Source organism: Enhydra lutris, unplaced genomic scaffold (genome assembly GCF_002288905.1).
Source record: "Enhydra lutris kenyoni isolate GAN:26980312 unplaced genomic scaffold, ASM228890v2 scaffoldscaffold55, whole genome shotgun sequence".
Lineage (NCBI taxonomy): Eukaryota > Metazoa > Chordata > Mammalia > Carnivora > Mustelidae > Enhydra > Enhydra lutris.
The window spans coordinates 15,493,376-15,517,610 of NW_019154139.1; the positions used below are offsets into that span (position 1 = coordinate 15,493,376).

The 24,235-nt window shown below is 37.4% G+C and overlaps 1 protein-coding gene across 7 annotated transcripts in view; it reads right to left on the reverse strand.

Annotated features, from left to right (window-relative positions):
- Nucleotides 1-24,235, reverse strand: part of LOC111157569 (RIC8 guanine nucleotide exchange factor B) — a 97,809-nt gene that overhangs the window by 23,124 nt on the left and 50,450 nt on the right. For all 7 annotated transcript variants that reach the window (XR_002641307.1, XR_002641308.1, XM_022519090.1 and 4 more), the window contains 4 exons: nucleotides 16,541-16,769; nucleotides 15,550-15,645; nucleotides 9,967-10,111; nucleotides 15-159 (listed from right to left, as the gene is read on the reverse strand). Coding sequence is in view for 5 of the 7 variants with exons in the window: in XM_022519090.1 (XP_022374798.1) it covers nucleotides 15-159; nucleotides 9,967-10,111; nucleotides 15,550-15,645; nucleotides 16,541-16,769 (615 nt within the window). In the remaining 2 variants the exon portion in view is untranslated. The remainder of the gene's footprint in view (nucleotides 1-14; nucleotides 160-9,966; nucleotides 10,112-15,549; nucleotides 15,646-16,540; nucleotides 16,770-24,235) is intronic.

Genomic DNA, 24,235 nt, shown 5'->3' on the forward strand with positions numbered 1-24,235 from the left:
ACTTGATACTATACTTTGGTTTTGCATTTTTGTATTCTTCAGTGTCTGTGTCCTCATCCTCTGAGTACCAGTTATCGCCTCTTCCTCCAGCCAAGAGGCCCCTGGCCGCCAACAGTCCTGCAGCATTCCCATAGCCAGTGTATTTCAGCAGGCTGTCCACTGCAAAAACAGAAGAGGTATTTAGAGGAATCCGTGGGTGCTCACTGTCATTACCGACTATTCCCCAGCACAGGGAAGTTGGGAGATTCATACCATGGCAGTAAACCTTAAAATTGAGAGGTTTTCAAAGTATGGTAGAGGTTTTACTGAACTACCTACAAATTCTCCTACATGCTCTGAGGACCAAAAGCCTTTTTTCAGGTATCAGAAAGTCAAGTGGAGCTGTTTGGAATATACTTTGTGGCAGGAGTGGAGCCTCTGTGACCACAATGCTGTTGGTAAGGGTGGTGTTTTAAGTTTCTGGTCACAAAGCTTTTTATCCAGTTTTAGAGAAATCATGACTAGAAACTAGAATTAATGAAACCCAGATTGGAATTTTACCAACACAGTCATTATCTAAAATCTTTCTTGTACCCTTCATAGGAATGGTAGGGAAAGAGTACCAGAAATCACAAAACTTAAGGATGTTTGTAAAAAGGATAGGTAAGTCATTACTTATTCCAAAACGTCAGCAATAGTACATAAGCGCATGATACCCACTGAAAAGGTAAGGTCCAGGAGTTAGACTGACTGGATTTTATTGGATTTATAAATTTATAGACTGACTGGTTCTACCACTTACTAGCTGGTTGACTTGGGAAAGTTATCTTACAGCTCTGTACCCTACTTTTTCTAGTCTAGAGAATTGGAATAATAATCTACTTCACAGGTTAATACATGCAAAATGCTTAGAAAAGTATCTGGCACACAGTAAATACTCTTTCTTTTTCCCTGGTAATATTAGGTAAACTGAGCACGGTAGACTTCTTAGTCAACAACAATAGCAACAGACCAATGAACCATTTGGTAAAGGTCAGTATTACCCTGTCATCAGTACAAGGTGATAAGTCTAAGATAAGCAGACACATAAAACTTCTGCAGGGTAACCGGAAACTACAGGAATTCTTTGTGTGTGTGTGATTTGTAAGAACCTTTAAGGAAGATACTAAACAATTGTTAGCTTTATTTAAGAGCACTTCCTTTTCTTCAGATACAGTTTCAAGGTAAACACTAAAATATTCAATCTAAAGATAAAAATTTTATTTAAGGCTTTCAATAAAATGTCATCCTAAAGGCAACTATAGGAAACACTATTGTTTTTCATGTATAAAGTTTTGGTAAAACCTACATCTTGAAATACTGTTGTAATTCAGAGCACTTACCTCAAAAAAGACAAAATAAAGCTGGAGAAGATTCAGAGAAGGGCAATTAAAGTGACTTTGGGGTCTGAAAGGGGCAGCAGATAGGGAAATAGGGTAGGGAAAGGGGATATATGTGATCAGAGTATGAAATCATTAAAGGCATTGATAGGATGAATAGTCCAGGAGTGAATTGTTCATTAAAATTTTCAAGTTCTTGAACTAGAGGGTACCTTCCTTGACACTGAAAATAGGTACTTTGGGGACAAATAAAAGGAAGTCCTACTTTCAAAGGATATGGCAAATTGGTGAATCTGTGCAAAAGGAAACATGGATTAAATAATAAAGTAGATTAAAGTTTATTCTCTTTCAACCATTTTCTACCTTAAAACCTATTGGTAACTGCTGTCTCTTTGGTAATAATTCTCAGTAGATGCTAGATAGAATCATATTAGAATTTAATGAGGGGTCAGTGTGATATACTTTGAAAGCCCTTGGAATAAATCTGAATATGCTCCCTCTTACTCTCAGTGCCTCTTCAAGACTGGGAAGGCTTACCTAAATTAATGAATTCTTAATGGATAATTAGAGAAGTGAATATCTAGTGCATACAGATATTTTTAATATTCATGGAGATTAGACATGACTTTAAAGATTTATTTTTATTTATTTGAGAGGGAGAGAGAGGGCACATAAGTGGGAAGAGGAGGAGAGGGAGAGGGAGAAGCAGGCTCCCTGCTGAGTAGGAAGCCTGATGTGGGGCTTGATCCCAGGACCCTGAGATCATGACTTGAGCCTAAGGCAGACACTTGACTGACTAAGCCACCCAGGTGCCCCCAGACATGACTTTAATGACATGGTCAGACACAAAGTCAGTGAGGCGAAGAATCATAAATCAGAACGCACATGGCACTGATACTCTCACTGAAGCATTTTTGATAAGCCCTTTTTAAAAAAAAGATTTTATTTATTTATTCGACAGAGAGAGAGAGTGTGTGTACAAGCAGGGGGAATGGCAGGCAGAGGGAGAAGCAGGCACCCTGCTGGGCAGGGAGCCAGATGTGGGGCTCGATTCCAGGACCCTGGGACTGTGACCTGAGCTGAAGGCAGATGCTTAACCAACTGAGCCACCCAAGCACCCCACTGATAAGGCTTATTTTTTTTTTAATAAATAAAGAGGTTTAGAAGTTCCAGGAAAAAAATTCACTAAAACTGCAAATGTCTAAGTTGAGATATGAATATACTTAAAAAATAACAATAATAAAAAAGACATAAAATATAAATAACCACCTCAATGGCTAAACATTAAAATAGTTGAAGAATGCAGAGTTTATGAAAGGCCAAAATACATTAAAAAGAAGTACACAGAATATTAAATAATCTGCTTTCTTAATCAGACAATCCTCCTGGAAGCTAGTTAATAGTAAAAAACACCTAGCACTTTCATGAAAATAATGCTTACTGTTCATTCACAGGAACAAACGTGTCAACTCTGTGACAGTTTGGGTTACAAAGGCTATTTAAGACACACTTTGCCTTTAAAACAGGTAAGGCTATAGGCAATAGTTTTAAAATCAAACTTCTGTTAATAGGATAAAATACTTAAAAAATGGGGGTTGGGGTAGGGAGACAAATGGATTATGAAATTTTCACAGTGAGAAACATTTTCTTTGTGAAGTTCTGACTGACATTATTTGGTGGAGTGTTTTGAGCTACTTTTTAACTATTTTCAAATGTATTGTACGATATCCTGTTCAGTATTGGGAAGGTAGTAAAAGGAAAATGGACTGAATTTAGATGTTAAAATGAGTTGCTAAGGCAAGGAAAGGTTTTCCGGGTGGCCCTTAAAAACAAAAAGAAACAGAGCACTGGGTGGCTCAGGCTGTTAAGCATCTGCCTTCAGCTCAGGTTATGATCCCAGGGTCCCGGGATTGAGCCCCACATCAGGCTCCCTGCTCAGCACAGAGCCTGCTTTTCCCTCTCTCTCTGCCTGCTGCTCTGCCTTCTTGTGCTCTCTCTTTGTCAAATAAATACATAAATAAAATCTTAAAAAAAAAAACCCAAAAAGAAACAATATAAAAATATTTATTTTTTTGTCCCAGTAATCAACCATGCAGTTAGTTTTGTAAAACTGCTACAGAAATGAGACAAATCAGCATTCAGTCAGACAGCTGCATAAAATATTTCACCATTATCAAGATGCCAGAGGGCACTATGAACAGAGGAAAACAACCACAGGAGTACACTGCAGTTAGACATGCACTGGTAGTTATGATATAATTGCTTACACAAATGTGGGTCTTATCACACTCTATCATGAAAACAAAAAGAAGTTCTGCTGTTTACCAAGGACAGAGTGGCAGAGCCAGATTCTACCCAGAGACCATTCCCTTTTCTCTGTTATAGAGATTTTATAATCCTTTTCCTTCCAAATACTGCTACTTTTGGAAATTTTACACTAGCAACTTCCTCTAATTAGTCTCCCTATTTCTAGTCTCACATCCTTTTATTCCTCGTTCCATATAACTGCCTCATAGATCTTTGTAAAGCAAAAATATGGTGTTATCACCTTCGTGGATAAAACCTTTAAGATCTGCCACAAAGGCTATGGATTCTTCATTTTCTGGCCTCTGTGGCATCGTGGATTCTTCTCTTCTTGAATTAGTCTCTTTCTTATAAATACCAAGGCTGTTTCCCATTTCTCTGTGAAGACTTTCTCTGGCTGTGTCCACACTACCCAGTCATTCCCTCTTTCAGGCTGTCATTTCTCTCTTATAGTGTACTGATTATTCCTTGATATGGAGAGATCCACAAGATGATATAGTCACTATACTCCATTCAGACAGCAGAAAGGTTTACTTTTTTATAACCATCTGTAAGGTACTTTGTTAAAATTAGGAATCCAAAGATGAAGAAGACATGATCTCTGACCTAAAGAAACTCAATTCGTTGAACTTGCATTCTAGACATTAACTGAGAGTGAGAACATAGCAAACGTCAAAAGCACTAAAAACAAACTTAAGTAAAAATGGTACAAGGAAGAGAGAATGATTAACTCTGCCTCTATGATGAGACAAGTCTTCACAGAGAAGATACTTAAGCTGATCTTCAAGAATAAAGCTCACCATACTAACAAAGATATTCCATGCAAAGGGAATGGCATCTGCTAAGTCGTGGAGATAATGCCAAGAAATGGTAAAGTATAATTAGGCAAGAATAAAAAATTTAGCATGACTAAGCAGAAAGTATATAATAGCAAATCGAATTTAGAATACAGAGGCAGGCCATGAAGTTAGTATCTAATAAAATTTGGATTTTACCAGGTGTCAGGAAGTCACTGACAGTTCTACAGGGTGGTCATGACAAGACTGTATTTTAGAAGAATCCCTCTGTTGGCCATGTGGGAGACAGACTGAAGAAAACCTGACCAGAAACAGAGGGCTATGAATATTTTAAGTTTATTAAGAGATACACAGATTTGGGAATCCCCAGCAAATAGGCTGAAGCAGAAGCCAAGGGAGAGGATGAGATGACTCAGGAAACAATGGAAAGGGAGAACAGGGGTCAGATGAGAACTCTAGGGAACACTGGCAATTAAGTGTGGGCAAAGACAGTTGGTAAGACTAGAAAGAAAGGTCAGAGGCAATCTAGGAGTGCTTGGTAGCGCGGAGACAGAGAGTGGTCAACAGTAAGATAAAGACCAAAAAAAAAAAAAAATCCATTGCTTATGAACTTTGGTTACCTTGTGTGCTTATGAAGAACACTTCCAGGGGGGTCTGGAAGGGAGGGATTGACGGTGGAAAGCCTAACTTGCAGCAAGTTGAAGCCTGAGTGGCTAGTAAGGATACTAAGAGGAAAACCAGACTAATCTTTCAAGATGCTAAGATGTGAAGGACAGTGACATGGAGATGTATATAGGTTGAGGAAAACACATAGGGAGAGTTAACAAAAGAATAGAAGGTAACTGCTTTCCAAGAAGATGAAAAGATCAGCAGGCAAGAGATGTTAGCTTCAAGCTAAACTGACACTTCTACATGGGAGACTGAAATAAAGGAGACGAGAGCAAGCTCGCAGTTGCGGGGCTATGTGCTGAGGTGTTCCAGCCTTATTTCTCTGTGTGCTTCAGCCCCAACCACAGTGCCTAGCACATGCTGGGAATTAATGAATGTGTTAACAGGGGGAGGATTGTATTATAAATTACTTTCTTTTATTAGATGATATAAGGCCTCTGTTTAGGCACCCTGGAGAAAGTATACAATTTGCAGAGCAGGTAATACAAGTTTAGATTTGGCTCAACACAAGTTGGTAGGCATGAGTACAAGTTAACCCGTGGGCCACTGTCCACTGGGGTTACAGTTTTAGCCTGGCATAGATGGGTATTTAAGACACCTGAATTACTCTTTCTGTGCCAAGTCTGCCATGAAATTTTGCCCTTTGTATCTTGTACCATTTCAGTTTTCATTCTTCATTTAGTCTCTGCATCCCTAACCTAATTTGATTGCTGTTTGCTGTTTCCACTTAGTGTGACGTGACTCTTGAGCCTTGATTGTGGTATCTTCACCTTCAAGCTTAGCTTTGAACGTCCTTAAAAGGGAAGTTCAACACTGATGAATTATTTGGAATTAATCTCATTTTAATAGAGTTTCCCTCCAAACCTAACGCTAACTCCAAAATCTAATGACTTACAAGTTGAATGTAGACTACAAACTTTTCTTTCTTTCTTTCTTTTTTGGCTAGATGGTTTTAAATTAGAATACGTTGACAGCATTTAAAAACTGGGAGATTTTATGTAAAAATTCAGAGCCCTGGCTTCTCTTGAAAAACCTGCAAGATTTGGTAACGTTGGCCATATGTTCCTTCATGGTAACAATCAATTGGAGCTAAGTAGCAGCGATGTCCTCTCTCCAATTCTGCACCATCCCCTTGTTCCCCTACTCCCAACCCGCTGCCTTCCCAGCAATGAGATAAGTGTCAGTTTTCATTTATCTTCTTATGTCCGGTCCATTTTTATTACCAACTTGGCACTTGTAGGCATATGAGTTGGTAACCCTTGGTAAGAAAGGAATAGGAGAGCAGAGACCTTGTTTATCTTTATACCTCTGTATTCCCTGGCTCTAGCTCAGAAGTTGTTTTTTTGTTAAATAGGTAAATTTTTATTCCAGAAGAATATATCTACTAAACTTAAAATCAAACTGGAAGGAAAAGTGGATGAGTATATATAGAATTATTCAAGGTCAAATGAAAATGATATACTTCTGCTAATATGGGTTGGCTTTGGGCTCAAAGTTAGGATTATAAAAACCTCAAATAGACTAAGAGGGAACAAAAGTAATCCTTTCAAATGAGAAACAGAGAGCAAATTCATTTATAAATGCATATGCCATATTTACTATCACACTGACACATTAAATGTAAAGTGACTATATTTAGATATGTTAATTTATGTATTTAGATATGTAATTATAGAAGAAATAAATTTTAGTTTTCTCTTTAAAAAATTTTTAAAAGTAAACAAGAAATGGTCATTGTAGGGGCATCTGGGTGGCTCAGTGGGTTAAAGCCTCTGCCTTCGGCTCAGGTCATGATCCCAGGGTCCTGGGATCAAGCCCCGCATCAGGCTCTCTGCTCTGCGGGGAGCCTGCTTCCCTCTCTCTCTCTGCCTGCCTCTCTGCCTACTTGTGATCTCTGTCAAATAAACAAATAAAATCTTAAAAAAAAAAAAAAGAAAGAAATGGTCATTGTAGAAAAATTATAAAATACACAGAACTAAAAAAAAGTCGCCAGTCATCCTAGTGAGAGGTAACAATGGATAAGATGTTAGTGTATATTTTGATAAACTTCTTTTGACTGATAGATACAGTGTGTAATTTAGATTTATGTATACATAGATAATTACACTTTAAAAAACAGCTCATTTCTTTTTTTTCCTTTTTTTTCTAATTTTTTAAAAAAAGATTTTATTTATCTATTTCACAGAGATCACAAACAGGCAGAGAGACAGGCAGAGAGAGAGCAGGAAGCAGGCTCCCCATTGAGCAGAGAGCCCGACTCAGAACTCGATCCCAGGACCCTGGGATCATGACCTGAGCCGAAGGCAGAGGCTTTAGCCCACTGAGGTGCCCCAAACAGCTCATTTCTGATCTTGGAAAAACTGATTCAATTCAGCCAGTATTTACAGATTACCATATGACTATACCAGTCACTTAATTCCAAGATGCTACATCAATCTTTTTTCAGAGTCATGAAAGAACTGAATTGTTTAAAAGAGCAGATATGAGGACAATTGGTGAAAATTATTATAAAAGGAAATGTGGCAGAATGGAAAGAGGACTCAAATTTGGGCTTTAGCCCTCAAGCAATTGTGTGACCTTGAATAAATTACTGAAAGTGCCAGGTTAATTCATTTATGACACTGGAGGGTCCTTATGAGAAATAAATGAGCTTATGGCATAGAATGTTTGGAACATGACACCCCCATACATAATAGTTGTGTTTATTATCATTATTATTATATTGATCAAATTATGTTGTTAATATACCATCTTAACAGGAACTGAAGTGGAAATAAAGTCAGAAAATAAAGTTTAAGAATTCTGTGGATACAACTCAACAGCAAAGACCCCAAATAATTCTATTAAAAAATGGACAAAAAGCCTGTAAAGACGTTTTTTTCAAAAAAGACATACAAACGACCAACAGGTATTTTTGTGAAAAGGCTCAACACCCCTAATCATTAGGAAGACGCAAATCAAAACTATAATGACAGATCACCTCACACCTGTTAGGACAGCTTTTACCAAAAAGATAAGAGATGGTAAGTGTTGGCAAAGACGTGGCAAAAAGGGAACACTTACGCACCACTGACGGGAATACAAATTGGTCCAGCTACTATGAAAAACAGCACAGAGGCTACTCAAAAAATTAGAAACAACTACAATATAATCAAGCAATCAGACTTTTGGGTATATATCTGAAGCAAATGAAGTCTTTATTCCCAAGAGATGTCTACAGTCCCATGTTCACTAAAGCATTATTCATAATAGCCAAGATATGGAAAAAAGCAGAGTCCACTGACAGATGAATGGATAAAGGAGATATGTGTGTGTGTATTTATTTATTTCAGCCATGACAGAGAAGGAAATCTTGCTATTTGCTACAACAAGGATGAACCTAGAGAACATTATGCTAAGTGAAAAAGCCAGAGAAACACTAATACTGTATGATCTCACTTAAATGTGTAATCTTTTAAAAAAAAAAAAATTAAACTCCTGGAAACAGAGAGTAGAGTGGTGGTCGGGGATGGGGGAAATGAGGAGCTGCTGATCAAATGCTGTAAGCCTTCAGTTATAGTAAGTTCTGAGGATCCAATGTCTAGCACGGTTAACTAGCATGGTTATAGTTAATATTATTAACTATAGTTAATACTATTCTATCTACACTTGAAATTTGCTAAGATCAGTCTTCAGCGTTCTCACCACACACACAAAAAAACCAATAAGTAACTGTGAGGTGGTAGATATCTTAACCGGTGTTAATCACTTCACAATGTATACATGTACCAAATCATCATGTTGTATAATATACTTTAAATACATACAACTTTTCTTGTCAATAATACCTCAATAAAGCTGGGTAAAAAAAAAAAAGAATTAAACTAACTTAAGATTTTGAGAGAAGTGAGTTTTCTACCTCCAAATTCTGTCTCACGAAACAGAGGTACTTTAAAAAAGTGGAATATAAAATCTGCTTAGATGGGATTTTCATACCAGTACATTTATAAAACTAGGAGCTAAAGAAAAAAATAGGTAAAAATATCTGGGTATCTTGAAGTTCCTTGTTTGAAGAACCTGCTTTTGCAGGGGAAATAGCCCATATAATTAAAAAAAAATATCTGAAATTATTAGATGTTATCTCAGAAGACAGTCACTTTATAATGGTGTTTATTACACTGTGGTATAGTTGTTTTAAAATTTCTCTCTACTGCTATCTTATCCTTATCTCAAGGGTAAGGAATGTATCTTTGGCATTCTTTGCATTTTCCATCTTCCTTTTTTCACTTCCATATTATGTTATGTAGCTCACATCAAATAATTATCTACTGATAAAATAACAGTGAAGAAACCATAACTCCTATAGCTTTAATTCCAAGAGGAATTAAAAAGGGGAACTAACCCAGGGCTGTGTCTGGTTATAAAGTATCAGCACCCTGGGGGACCTGGCTGGCTCAGTTGGTGCATTCAAGGGCGTGCAACACTTGATCTCAGGGTTGTGAGTTCAAGCCCCACACTGAGTGAGATTACTTATAAAAATAAAATCTTAAAAAAAAAAAAAAATAGTAGTACCTGAATTACTTAAGCAGATTTTTCATTATGACTCCAGGTCCTGACTCACAAGATTAGGAAGCGTGGGGTAAGGATACAGAAGGCAAAGTTTAATGTGAGTGTGTTTGCACAGAAGCATATAGAAAATGTTTTTAAATGATTAATTTTTAATATATCCTCAGGCCCTCTAATAGAAGATAAGAGTAAGCTCTGAAAAGAGTGGAATGAGATGGCCACTATGAACAGAAAGATTTCTCAAATTCCCTCTGAAAAATAAAAGCGTAGAGAGCAAAGAGAGTTTAACCTACCTCTCTCTTTGCAAAGGACAAAAAGGAATTCAGCAGCAATTTGCTTGACTCCAAGGTCAACATGTGTCATGAGGCGCACCAGCTTATTTCTCACAGTTGAGCCAACTTCAGGTCGATTTGTCACATCCCTCAATGGTGGTAAAACCTAATGGCAGAAATGCAAAAACCATCATCAGTTGTGGGGTCCTAGAGTAAGTGAGGATGGTACCATGCAACTGGTCAGTCTTATAATGTCTATGAGCTCAGGTTTGTAAGAATGGAAAAAGCTTTTAAAAACTAAATAGCTTTGCTTCCAAATAAGACAAAACAAAAAAAACTAAAGTGATTTCATGGTTGTAATGAAATTTCATTTGAAGAGAAACATCCCTTCACTGTACCACCATGAAATACTCTGATTCATTTGGAATTTTTAATCATCAAAGCATCTGGAATGCCTTTGCCTGCCTCTATCAAAATCCACTTTAAAACCAGGGTCAAGGTTCTCCTTCTTCCACCGGGCCTTCCTTAAAACTTTGACTCCTATTGATTTTTCCGCTTCTTGTAATTCCTGTAGCATTTTCAGTATTTACGGAAAAAAAAAAAAAAAAAAAAAAAAAAGAAAGAAAAAGTCTGTACTTAGGTTTCCTTATTTTATAATAAAAAATGGCTATTCATTATTGAATATTTTCTAGGTGCTAGTTGCTATAATAGAGATATACATACATTCTGTATAATCGGTCTCCACAGTACACTTGCAAAGGAGGTAGTAATATCACTATCCCTATTTTATTGATTGTGATCTGCAGAGGGCTTAGGACACTTCTTGGTTTGTCTGTTTTTCTGCTCACTCGCTCACTCAATTCATCCACCCAGACCCCTCCCTCTTCGGGGTCTCCTCCTATCTCAACTGGTTGCTTCATCTCAGCCTCTTCTGCCAATTCTTTTTCTCCCCTTGTTTTCTAAGTATTGGAATAGTCAAGGGTTGAGCTCTTGGGCAATGTTCTTCACTATTTTCACTGAATCTACTGGTGATCTCATCCAGTTTTATGGCATTAGATGGTCTACACTGAGAACTCCCTAAATTATATTTCTATCTTGATTTCTTTACTGACTTCCAGACTTTTATAGGCCTCTCAAATTTAGCATGTCCTAAACACAAATCTTCCATGCTCCCACCAAAGCTGTTCCTTCTTAGTTTTCCATCGCATTAAGTGGTAAGTCTATTTTTCCAACTGTTTAGTACAAACATCTTGGAAATAGCCTTTTTTCTTTCACACCCCATACCCAATCCACCAGTAAATTATATTGTTTCTACCTCTGAAATATATCCATAATTCCGCCACTTCTCACTGCCTCCTCTAATATTATCATATCCAAGTTACTGATATGTCTCACCCAAACTGGTTATTACCACAACCTCCCAGTGCTCTCTGCTTCCATCCCAGTTCTTCCGTGATTTATCCTCTACAAAGCAGCTAGAGAGCCTCTGAAAGTCTGATCATGTCATTTCTGTTCTCAAAGTCTTCTAGTTCCTAGTGCTTCTCATCTTACAGTGAAAAACAATGTCCTTACAACTCCTTAGGTTTCACATAATCCAGCTTCCTGCTCTTTTTCTAACTTTATTTCTACAGTTCTGGCCCACACTGCTACAGCCACACAGACCTCCATGGAACTCCTTACACACACCATCCACTTTCCTGTCTCATGGTCTTTGCATTTGCTGCTCCCTCTGCCCAGAAACTCTTTCTCTAGAAACTTGCATGGCTCATTCCCTAACTTCAGGTCTGTGTTCAAATGTTACTTATAGGATAACATTTCCTGACCACCCTATATGACTAACCTTGACCACCCTATATGACTTCTCTTTTTTGTACACAACCCCCTCTAAGTGTTTTAGCCTTCCTCACAGCACTCATCCCCACCTGACACAGTATATATTGCTTTACCGTTGGCCCTTCTTCCACAAGAGTCAGTGCCAAGGGGGCAGGGATGTCTTTGTTTTGTTTATTCTTCTCAGTTCATGGCATACTACAGGTGTTTAATAAATATTTGTTGACTGAAGGAGGAATGGATTCAGATTTTTTTTTTTTAAGGTTTTAAGTAATCTCTACACCCAACGTGGGGCTTGAATTTACAACCCTGAGATCAAGTCATATGCTCTACTGACTGAGGAAGCCAGGCACCCCTCAGAATCTTTTTAAAAGCACCTTCTATAAGCTAGGCACTATGAGAGGAAATGGAGATAAAAACCAAGTCAAATAATAATTTACCGTGCCAGACCCTTCATGTTTATATCATTTTATTTAATCCACTCAACTGACTTTCCTCTCTCCTTCTATATTGAGTGCCTACCATGTATCAGGAGGTACTGAAGGTGCTGTGAACACAAATGGCAACTAAACCTCAGAAAACTGAATAATCTACTCAAAGTGTTTACAGAAGCCATATTTCTAATAGTAGAGCACCATGATTTCTGTGCTCTGTAAGTACAAAGTCACTGCACAGTAAAGATTCAGCCAACCATACCGAGTTTTATATGGTCTCTATATACTGAATATATTGAAGAATGAGATATCGAACAAGGGACTGCATGTAGTATGTGCCTACTGTTCCAGAGTAAAGAATCTATTAACAAAGGTTATCACCCCAAAGTTTTGTTAGCTGTGTTTTGGGTTTCTTAGAAACAAGTTTTTTTTTAAATAGAAGTTTGTTGCTTTTATTCTTATATATTACTCCCAGACAATCTGCATTTGTATGGACTCATTCTATTTTCTCCCAAATATTACCCTCCAACAAATTTTTTTCTTTTCTTTGACAAATCTTGTCCATTTCCTCTTTCAAATCCACAAAATCTCGTCTCTTCTGTAAGCGCCTCTCCAGACTAATCCAACCTGGGTCAGTAACTTCTACCACATTCTCTTTCCACCTGTCTAAATACTTAAGACCAATTTCCTCTGGGTATGCGTGAGTTGGATTTAATCAGGTATTAACTACAGGGTGTAATAATTAATTAGCTATTTATATTATTTGTTCTATTTATACTATTACCAAAGTTAATCATCTGTTACTTTACATTCTGCCTTTCTTTCTTTGACAGAGAGAGAGAGATCACAAGTAGGCAGAGAGGCAGGCAGAGAGAGAGGGGGAAGCAGGCTACCTGCTGAGCAGAGAGCCCAATGCAAGGCTCCATCCCAGGACCCTGAGACCATGACCTGAGCCGAAGGCAGAGGCTTAACCCACTGAGCCATCCCGGCGCCACATATTCTGCCTTTCTTAATCATTACAGTTTAGACTGCATCTTTCTCAGAAGGAAAGTTGATTTTTTTGTGTGTGTCTTATATCTTAGTCATCTTTACTTGTCATGTTTCATCTCTTTATACTGTAGTGCTTCTTTGAGGACAAAAAGTGGGTCTTATAATCTTTGTGTCCACATAATATGTGGCCCAAGGCCTTCATACAAAGTTGTTAAGAAACAGGTTTTTTGGGGGGCTATCTTGGGCAGAGAAAGCAAAATCTAAACAGTTCAGTTGAATTTCATAGGATCTCCTATGAAAAAAAGCTAAAATACAGAAAACAAAATATTTTTCATTCATTATTCTTTACCAAGTATTCCTAGTCATGGTAGAATGTCTTAAAATAATCAAACTGGAAATTACCTTAATTCATTAACTATTTCATTAGATTTAAATGATTATTCATGTTTTCACTGCACTCCTCTCTTCTTCTAGTGAACTGTAAACTCCTCAAAGAAAGAGTCTCCACTTTCTCATCTCTCCTTACCAGCGGTATCTACTAGTGTGCCTCCCATATAGTAAGACGCTTACTAAATCTTGACCATAAACATAAAGGGGTAAAATGAAGCTGGTTCATTGAACAAGGGAAATTCTATGTGGCAGAAAAAGAGCAGTGGGGTGAATGATGGGACCATATACTGAAATATGGAAGAAGGAAAGAAACAGGGTGAAGGGGTGGGAAATCAAGAGCTTAGTTTTGGCATATGTTAAAGACCTCTACTATACATCTAAGGGGAGGAGATGAGTAGGCAGTTTGTTACATTAGTCTGGAGCTGAAGGGACAGGTCAGGGCTGGAAATATAAATTTGGGAGTCAACAGCATATAGATGATTTTCAAAACCATGACTGCTGAATGAGATCACCAGGGAAGTGGGAGTGGAGACAAAGACAACATTGTCTTGGGGCACTCAGACATTGCAAAGAGGTTCCCCCATTGTGTCCTAGAAACCAAGGGAAGAAAGTATTTCAAGAAGGACAGAATAGTCAGTTACATCAAAATGCACTGGGGGAATGCATTAAAAAAATATTTGAGAGCTATCAGATTTGGCAATATTGGGTTGACGAATTTTGATGAGCACCTTTGCAGTAGGGTGGAAAGCATGAAAGCCTAATTTCGGTGGGTTCAGGAGAGAAAGACGAGTAAAAAGAATAGAGTATGGAAAACTCTTTTGAGGAACATTGCACTAAGAAGAGCAGAGTGATGGGGAGGCAACTTGAGAAGTGTAATTGAGGGAAGGTTTTTTGTTTTGTTTTTAAGATGGAAGGTGTGTTTGGGTGAAGGCAGAAATGACCTAGCACATTAAAAAAAAAAAAAAAAAAGATTAATTCAAAAAGAGAGGAAATAAACGCAGGAGAAAAGTTCCTGAGAAGACGAGAAGGAAAGGAATCCAGGACACAAGTGCAGAGGCTGGTCACAGAAGAAAGCAGGGAAAACTCACCCATTAAGATAGAAGGGGAGACAAAGATAAATCATAACGGCAGATGGAAAGAATTCTTACCATGAACTCTACCATCCTACCCCAAACCTTCACCATCAGCTCTCTTTTCAACTGGCCTCCTTGCATCCACTCACATCCTCCTAGTCTATCCTATATATAGCAGCCAGAGTATTTTAAAATATAAATGGCGTCCCCTTCATCTAATTCCCCTTCTCAAAATGGTTCAGTGCTTTCCCATCTCACTTAGAAGGGCATCAAAAGTCCTATACAACCTTAGGCATCTGGTTCTTACTTACCTTTTTTTAACTTCATCTACCACTCTCCTTGCCAGTTTGGTCTAACCTCCTTGCTCTTCCGTAAGCACACCAAACCATCCTCTCACCTCAGGGACTTTGATCTTGTTCTCTTTACATTCCTCTTCCAGGTTTTCTCAGAGATCCTTTTCTTATCAAAGTTTCTGCTCAAATGTCATTTTCTCACAGAGGCCCTCCCTAGTCCCCTAAGTCTCCCCTTCTCCTTCTTTTTTTAGAACACATCTCTACATGCCATTATAACATATATATATTCATTTCCTTTTTGTTCTGCCATTGTAAGGTAAACTCTACAAGGCAAAGACGTCATCTTTCAGTGCTTAGAAGACAGCACAAAGTAGATCTAAAATGTTTGTTGAATAAATGAATGAATGACTCAGAAAAATACAAAGGGTCACGTTTTTCTGGATTATGAAGATTTCAAAGATTAAAACTAACTTTTCGGAGTTTCTGATTTTATGAAAGAAAACCATTATGAAAGAATGCAACTCATTAATTCTACTTTTAAAAGCCACATATAAGAAGATTAACTATGAGGTGTAATTTGCATTAAGCAGTTACCTGATCTTTGAGAAATTTTCTGATGTTTCGATGGGCTCGGGAACATTCTGTTAATAAGCTGAGAACTGGAGTTAGACCTTCTCTATAGCTGCTTCCCTATAAAGAAAACCAGACATACTGTATTAGTTTCTAACAGTATTACTTTCCTCTGTATAACTGAGCATGTTAATACTCCTTTTTCGAGGGAGAGACAGTTTATGTTATTAAAGCAACATAAGCTTCCATTCCATCACTTAACTTCATGTTTATTAATGTCTGGTTTTTTTTTTAAGATTATTTATTTATTTATTTGACAGACAGAGATCACAAGTAGGCAGAGAGGCAGGTAAAGAGAAAGGAGGAAGCAGGCTCCCCGCTGAGCAGAGAGCTGGATGCGGGGCTTGATCCCAGGACCCTGGGATCATGACCTGAGCCAAAGGCAGAGGCTTTAACCCACTGAGCCACCCAGGCGCCCCTTAATGTCTGTTTTTATCCTCCCTGGATTTTCCTACATTGGGCTTAAATGAATCAAAGGTTTTGATGACCCACCCACACTACCTTGCTACCTTTTAATATAATTAACCTGAAAAAGCAAGTGAGAGATAAGAAAATAAGCAACTCACAGCAAATGAAAAGTTGATGATTTTTTTAAAAGATAGCCTTTTGGTATTATGGAAAGAATTTATCATCAAGTTTTTTTGGGGGATAATTTTTACTTCTAGGTCTTACAAAATACCTACATGGAAAAGTAATTAATTTTTCCTTCACTTTCAGGCACCAGTCATAGTTTTAGTCTTGGATCAACAAAATTTTTGGCTTTAAGCAAATAAATTTGGTTTTTGCAATTAATTATATACTGTAATAAAATGATTTCTAGGATATAATTAGGTAAAACATCAGCTACTTAAAAAAGCTTATATTTAAAAATCATGTCCTTGTGATGTCTGCATATATGGCACATTTACATTCTTTAGAAACATCTTCCCAAGGCCTCCCATTTTATCAGTCTTACCTTGTCTATTCTCTTCTCCATAAAATTGAGTAAAACGTGAATGGCTTCCATATTCATACCATTGTATACCATGGTATTCTTTTTCAAAACAGTTTCTTTCTCAGCCGTTTTATCACTGGGCAGTTCATCTAGTGTCGTTGCCTCTTGGGCTGTTTCTTCATGGGTTAATGGACAAATGAGAACATCCAAACAAGAGACCGGAACATTGCTTAAAAGGTTGACTGCATTGCTGAAAAGCAATTTAAAAATACAATATTTTAATTTCATTGAATAGTCTTTTAAAATGCAAACATAAGAAGAAGTTCAGAAATGACTTCTAGGAGTCAATTAAAATTTTTCTTTTTCAAAACAAGCCTTTAATATTACTTGGCATTTACTGACTAAGAGACAGAAAATAAAGAGAACTGTTTTAAATACACATATGACAAATTAGAAAGAACAGATGTTAAATGGACACACACAATCACATGATGTCATGTCACTTTCTGAAATGCTAAAATAGGAATTAGCTTTAACACCAGCTCTTTAATTTTACTATGACACAATGCTAGCTTTATATTTTTTCCTTGGGGTTTTAAATCCTTTTGTGGAGCCACTGGTGTTTTATTATTCCTTAGATTATAACATAAAGCATTTGAGAAGCTGTATATAAGCAGCTTATCCCAGGCAACAACATTAAAAACCAAATATTATAGGATTAAGTTTTGTTCTTTCTGGACATAAAAAATACAATTTTTAGATCATCCCATTTTTAAAAAGACATTAGCAGAAAATGGGTAATGGTGCTTTTTCTCCTTTTCTCATCACCAGGTCTCTTTAAAAGAGCCCAACATAGCCATTTCAAATCTTTATCCCGTAGGCCTTTCTGCTATGTTGTTAACACAGGCACCTGGGATGCACACCAGTAGGGGGAACCCAAACCTTGTGTTTTTGGTATTCCTTAAAAATCTTGTTCTGTTGCTCAGTGTGTAAGAGATTAAAGTGACACTAATAATTTTAAAATTAGATATGTTCTCAATTAACAGATCTTCCTTCAGGCATTATTTCACATTCTTTCATCTAAAAGGAGGTGGTGTTCTCTGCTAACTGGATCTCCTAAGCCTGTGCCTCAGAACTTCCTGATAAACAACAATGGAAAGACAGGCATTACATTTCCTAGTGACAGAGAAGCAGATCTAAAAATAACCACATCCTGACTAAAAATAAACTCTTGCAAATGCAATGGAGAAGTCTAACCACTTGGAAACCAAACTCAGGGCTTAATCTATCTGATGCTGTCTTAATTTAGACCATAGTAGTTCTTTTTAATTTAGATTATAATGGTACCCTCAAAAATAAAACAAAGTAAGCAACAACAAAACAGAAATAATATATACATTTGTTTTCTTTCTCTCAGTCTGAAGTGTAGACCTCATTTTTCCAAGAATGAGTATTTCCTTCCTTTCTTTTTATATCATGGAAAAATATTTATAAGAAATCAAAGGTTAAAAATTAGACAGTGCAGAACAATGAGTAGTAATGTAAAAGGTATCAAAACAATCTGAGCCACAAGCAAAAATAACAAGTCCTATGGATGAATGAGTCCTGGCAGAATACAAGTTATTTGATGGTCCCCATGAAAAATCTGTTGCTGCTGCTGTGATTACTACCTGTTAAACGATGGCCCTAATTTTGGTTATTCACAGGAAAAAAAATCACAATTGGTTGAAATACAATGCTTTCCCCACAAACTTTCTTTTAAAAAATTTTTGCAAACCTCTGTAGTTCCTTATCTAGACTTAAAAATGTTTCACTTCTGACTTAAGCATTTGGAAACTGTTATTAAATATCACAGATTCACTGGGGATGAAAACAAATAAAACAAAAGAACTCTACCATAGAATTACTTTCTACAACTGTATAAACCATTTTGAAATGTTAGGATTTTTTTTCAACACATAAGGCAATAGGCACTGAAGTCCATTGATAGTTTGATTCTCTAAATGCACCAGAGACCACACTGAAAAGTTTAAAGCATTGCATTTCATTACAAAGGAATGTTTTCCTTTAAATTCATTTAAAATAAGCAGTTTCTAGGAATCTGGTAAATTTAAGAAACCAAATGTAGAGTTTGATTCAACAAATATTTGGAGGTTTTAGGCTTTTCAAGGAAAGTTCCCATTTTCACTTTTCTTATTAAACAACTGGGTTTCCAAACAACTACAAAATTAATTTTCTGGCTCACTGTGTTTGAGCTATTCTTTTTAAGTAAGGAAGGCCCGCTTTTTGAGCTCTGTCACTTCTCTGACAGTTTTATTTGTGGTAGAAGAGTGTATGAAATTCTCCAGCTACCAGGAAGTCAGTGACTATGCACAGATCCGCACAATGGTGTTTGCATTCCTACTCCAGGGGGTAGAAATACTGTGTATATTACTCTCCCCTTTTCAGCTTCCTAGAGATCATTAATCACTGGGACATGACATCCTCCTACTCATGCTCCCAGCCCCCTCCTGATATGCAGATTCAAAAGCAATGCCTATTTAGAACTCCTTAATGCCCTGATTAAAGCCTTGTTAGTTGTGGGGGAGGGGAGGCAATCTAAAAATACAGTCCTGTATCAATCATTGGACTAAACATAATTTAATACCAAATGACAATGAAGAACATGATAATGCTACATGGAGACCTATAGCCATTAACAAATCTTCCTGGTTCAAATATATCTTCTTTATTTGGGGGTCACATATCTTTTCTTTATGGCTGAGAACTTACTTAAATGAACCTTCAGATCTCCAAAAGACTTCCTCCAAAAGATGTAAATTCCTAACTTTAGCTTGATTCAGTAATTATTTATTACTTGTGTCAGGCATTGTTTTATGAAGAAAAGAGACAAATCCCTGCCTTTGGGGAGCTTATTTTCCAGCATGGAGAGGATAGTCAATGAAAAGTAAACAAAAGAAATAAGATCACTAAATAGCATGATAGAAGGTGATAAGCGGCCTGGTGGAGAAACCCAGGAAAGTAAGACAGAACAGGTTGGTTATAATTTTGAATAGAGTGATTAGGCTAGACCTCACTAAAATGGTGCCATTTAAGCAAAGAAATGAAGTGAGGTAGTGAGCCATGTGACAATGTGGGGAAAGAACATTTCAGAAAGAAAAGCAAGAGCAAAGGCTCCAAGGTAGAAGCAGTGGCATAAATGAAGAACTGTAAAGAAGTTGGTGTTGCCAAACCACTATATATAGGAAAAGGAGTAGGACAGGAGATCAGGTATGGCCAGATTGGTCTTGCAGGCTCTTAAAATTTAATTTTATGCTCAGTGAAGTGGGAGCCACTCTAGGGTCTTTCATGGTGATATACTCTGATTTACCTAAAAAGGGTTATTCTGACTACTGCATTGAGAAAAGAATGGCAGGACATCAAAGGTGAGAAGAATCAGGATATCACTATAAAATTCAGGTGACTGAATATGATGATAATAGTGAAGCGGTTACATCCGGATACATTTTGAGACATTGACAGGCCAGTTGTGAAGTGTGAGAATCCAAGTTCAAGCCTTAGCAAGTGGAAAGCTGGAGTTGCCATAAACTGAAATGGAAAACACTGCAGGAGAAGCAGCTTTTCAGGGGAAGACTAAGAATTTAATTTTGGATATATTAAATTTGGGATATCTATTAGACTTCCAAGGGGAGATGTTAATAGGAAGTTAGTGGCAAGAGTCAAGTTTGGAGAGGGAGATCTGGATTAGAGATAGAAGCTAAGGGATCATTAGCAGATAGATGGTGTCTGAAGACAACAGGTTGATTAAATTAGGGAGGGAATGCGTGTGAACTAAAAAACTGTGAGGGCTGAACCTAGGGCACTCTATTGTCTAGAAGCTGAGGAACTGAGGAAAAAATTACAACTAGTGAGGTAGGAGGAAAACCAGTATATTATGGTATCCTGGAAGAAAGTACATACACAAAAGTGGGGTGTCAAATGATGTGGGACAGATCAAGTAAGATGACAAGAAGTGTCCACTGGGTTTTGCAAAATGGAAGTTACTAGTGACCTTAGTAATAGGCATTATGGTGGAGCCATGGCTCTAAAGCCCAAGTAGATAAAATTCGAGAACAGTAGAAGAACCAGATAGTTAAGAGAAGACTGGAGCCACTGCAGGTGAGAAGTGTCCAGAAAACTTTGGATAAGATATGATGAAAAGATTCCTGAATGCTGCTCTCAGCAAAGCATAGCTTTTTAACCCATAGTGACCTGGTCATTGTTCTCTAAATACGCCATAGACACAAACTCTTTTCTGTGTTTGGCCATGGGTTTTCCTGCCTAGAAGAATATTCTCATTCTTTAAGACTAGCTTAAACATCACTTCATTCTCAACAAATACTTACTATGCCTTGTGCTAGGCCCTAAGTATACCGTGTAAAGCAAAGGACAAGGCAGGGAGGGGCCTTGGTAGACAATGAGACCAGAAAAGTACATGTATGTCTGTGGGGAGTGGGGTAGGAGTATTATAAAGGGGGCTGCCGTGATAAGATGTAAATTATAGCCAGATGGGTTACTGATGACCTTAAACCAGAGTTATTCTGGCAAAGAAAAAGGTACAGAAGCCAGGGAAACATAGATTCCCCTGATAAGGAGGCAGATTATTAATAAATGCAAAATGACAATACAAGTTTGCTCTTGAACATAAAGAGAGAGGGGAGCCAACGAGGATTCTAAGCAGAGATCTTCTTTCTGAGAAACAACTCTAAATGCAGTGGAGAGGATGGATCAAACTGTTGGGTTAGGTAAAACTGTCCCACGGGTCAGAGAAGCCTGAGTTTAGAAGTAGAAAAAGAAGGTGGTCTGACAGATCTGGGGTTGGGTGCTTCAAGACTAGCAAGACATGACAATGAGAGCATATGGATAGGTTGAAATGATGAACCAATGCTTTAGAATTAGAAAGGAAAGAAGGTAAACCCATAGAGGGCTCATAGGTAGGAGAAACGGGAATCACCAGGAGACCAGAGGTCTGGATGAAGATGGAGAACAGCTATAGATAGTATGAGTAAGGAAAACTTTACTCATCATGTTAGACCACAGTGAGCTAGTCTTTTAAATTCTATTAGCAATTATTATTATTATTATTATTTTTTAAGATTCTATCTATTTATTCGACAGAGAGAGATCACAAGTAGGCAGAGAGGCAGACAGAGAGAGAGAGGAGGAAGCAGGCTCCCCGCCAAGCAGAGAGCCCGACACGGGGCTCGATCCCAGGACCCGGGGATCACGACCTGAGCTGAAGGCAGAGGCTTTAACCCTCTGAGCCACCCAGGCGCCCCCAATTATTATTTTTTAAAAAGATTTTATTTATTTATTTGACAGAGAGATCACATGTAGGCAGAGAGGCAGGCAGAAAGAAAGGGGGAAGCAGGCTCCCTATTGAGCAGAGAGCCCAATGCGGGGCTCGATCCCAAGACTCTGAGATCATGGCCTGAGCCGAAGGCAGAGGCTCAATCCACTGAGCCACCAGGCGCCCCTCAGGCGCCCCTCTATTAGCAATTATTATTTGGATAGTTAAGTCACTGGGAAACTACTCAAAAACTATCTTGTGATAGCTCTTCTATTATGGTCTTGGCTTATTTTTAACTTTTCATAATATTTATGTCTTGTCTCCTCATTTAGACTTTACGTTTCTCCAGAGTATGCACTGTGGATATCTCTTCACCTAGATAACGGTTATTCACAGTAAGAATCAGGTTAAAGAGCTAGGAGCTTTAATGATAACAAAAAATAAAATAAGAACCCCCTTCTGCGATCTCTCCAAAGTAAACTCTCTTGTTTTCTGTATACCTACATAAGCTTGTCCATGTCTTACAAAACACTCATCAAAATAACTGTACTTATTTACTTACATGTCTGTTTTACCCCCTAGCTGGTAAGCCCTGGAGAACACAGATTATACTATATTCATCTTTATTGTCCTTAAGTTCCACATAGTGCCTAGCATATAGTAAGTGCTCAGTTAATAAGTAGAAGCAAAAAATGATATCATCCAATTTTCAATCTTCTAACAAAAAAATTTTTATTGAAGTATAGTTGATATACAATGTTATATTAATTTCAGTTGTACAATAACATAGCGATTCAACAATTCTATACATTACTCAATCTCAGTGTTCACCACAATAAGTGTAGTTACCACCTGTCACTAAACATTATTACAATATTACTGACTTTATTCCCTATGTTGTACTTCTAATCTCTGTGACTTATTTATTTTAAATTAGAAGTTTGTACCTTTTAATCCCCTTCACCTGTTTTAACCATTCCCCCATCTCCTCTCCCCTCAATTTTCAAACATTAATTAAAAGTTGGTCATGTGTTAGACATTATGCCTAGCTAATGATGTGGTGGTAATCATTTCACAATATGTAAATCTATCAAATCAACAACATTGTATACCTTAAACTGAAACAATGTGATACGTCCACTGAATCTCAATAAAGCTGGAAAAAAAGACATTGCTTAGGATTGTAATGAGGTATCATTAGGTACTAAATTGTCTCCAGTATATGAGATAAATTAGTCTAAGCAAAGAAACAACAAAAAAGGCAGGGAGATAAGTACTTTTTAAAGACACACAGGCTCTTTGAGTGTGGGGGAAAAAAAAGAGCAAAAGCATTTTGTAGATGCCAGTGTGCTAAGTGAAAGAAATGAGTTGAGAGGCTAAAATAAATTAAATTAGATCTGGTCCTCCACTCTTCTCACCTCTCTAGCATTTAGGCCATTCCCATTTCCCCCTTATCTCTAAAATAAAACAAAACCACAACCACATCCATATGGAATTGTTTTTGGCAGTGTATGCATAAGTTTACTGATTATGGACAAGAGGGTTGAAAATACTTTCAGGAAGATAACAGAGATGAACCGAATTAGGATGTCCTTTAATGTATCAAAAAAAGATGACTCAAACCAACAATTTACTTGTTACTTTAAGTATAGACAAAAGGAAATGAAATAAGTAGATTTTAAAAACTATCTAAGATGCTGATTAGTGGAAATAAAGGTTAAGGTCAACTGTCTATGTGAGCTAACTCATTTTATCTCTATGTCCCTGTCCTCTTGATTGCTCTGGGGGTGGGGAAAAAAAGGAGACCGCACATCAGAAAAAGCTGTGGCCTAGCCATGTTTCTCCTCACTTGTCTCCTGAAGGAGCCTAGTAGTCTCCTGGCATGCACGTATCATAGAACATCCCTGGCTTGCGAAAAACAGATGAATGGAAAATAGATTTCTCTACATGATCACAGGATATACATAAAAATCCTAACAAAATATCAAAATCAAAAACAACTTTTAAAAATATATCTGGAACTAAGTATTGGACCTAAAAGCCAGTGTGCTTATTGTAATAACAGTAAAAGAAGTGGCGGTGGCAGCAGTGTGACGGCAGAGGTGACAGCAGCTCGTACACTTGCTGAGTGCTTCCTCGGTGCAGGGACAGAGTGCTTTATTAATTTCTCATTTGTTACCACAACTCTTTGAGTTTTAATGCATAATCATACACTATCCAGGTTTACCTATTTTGTTACATTTTTCCTTAAAGTGTCAAAAAGAAAAAATAAACTTACAAAATAATTTTAAAAAAATGGAACAAAATGTTACTTTGAAAAACATTCCGATTTTTTTTGTTTTAACTTTGCCTTAAACACACACATGATTTTCTGTATAAATACTGAA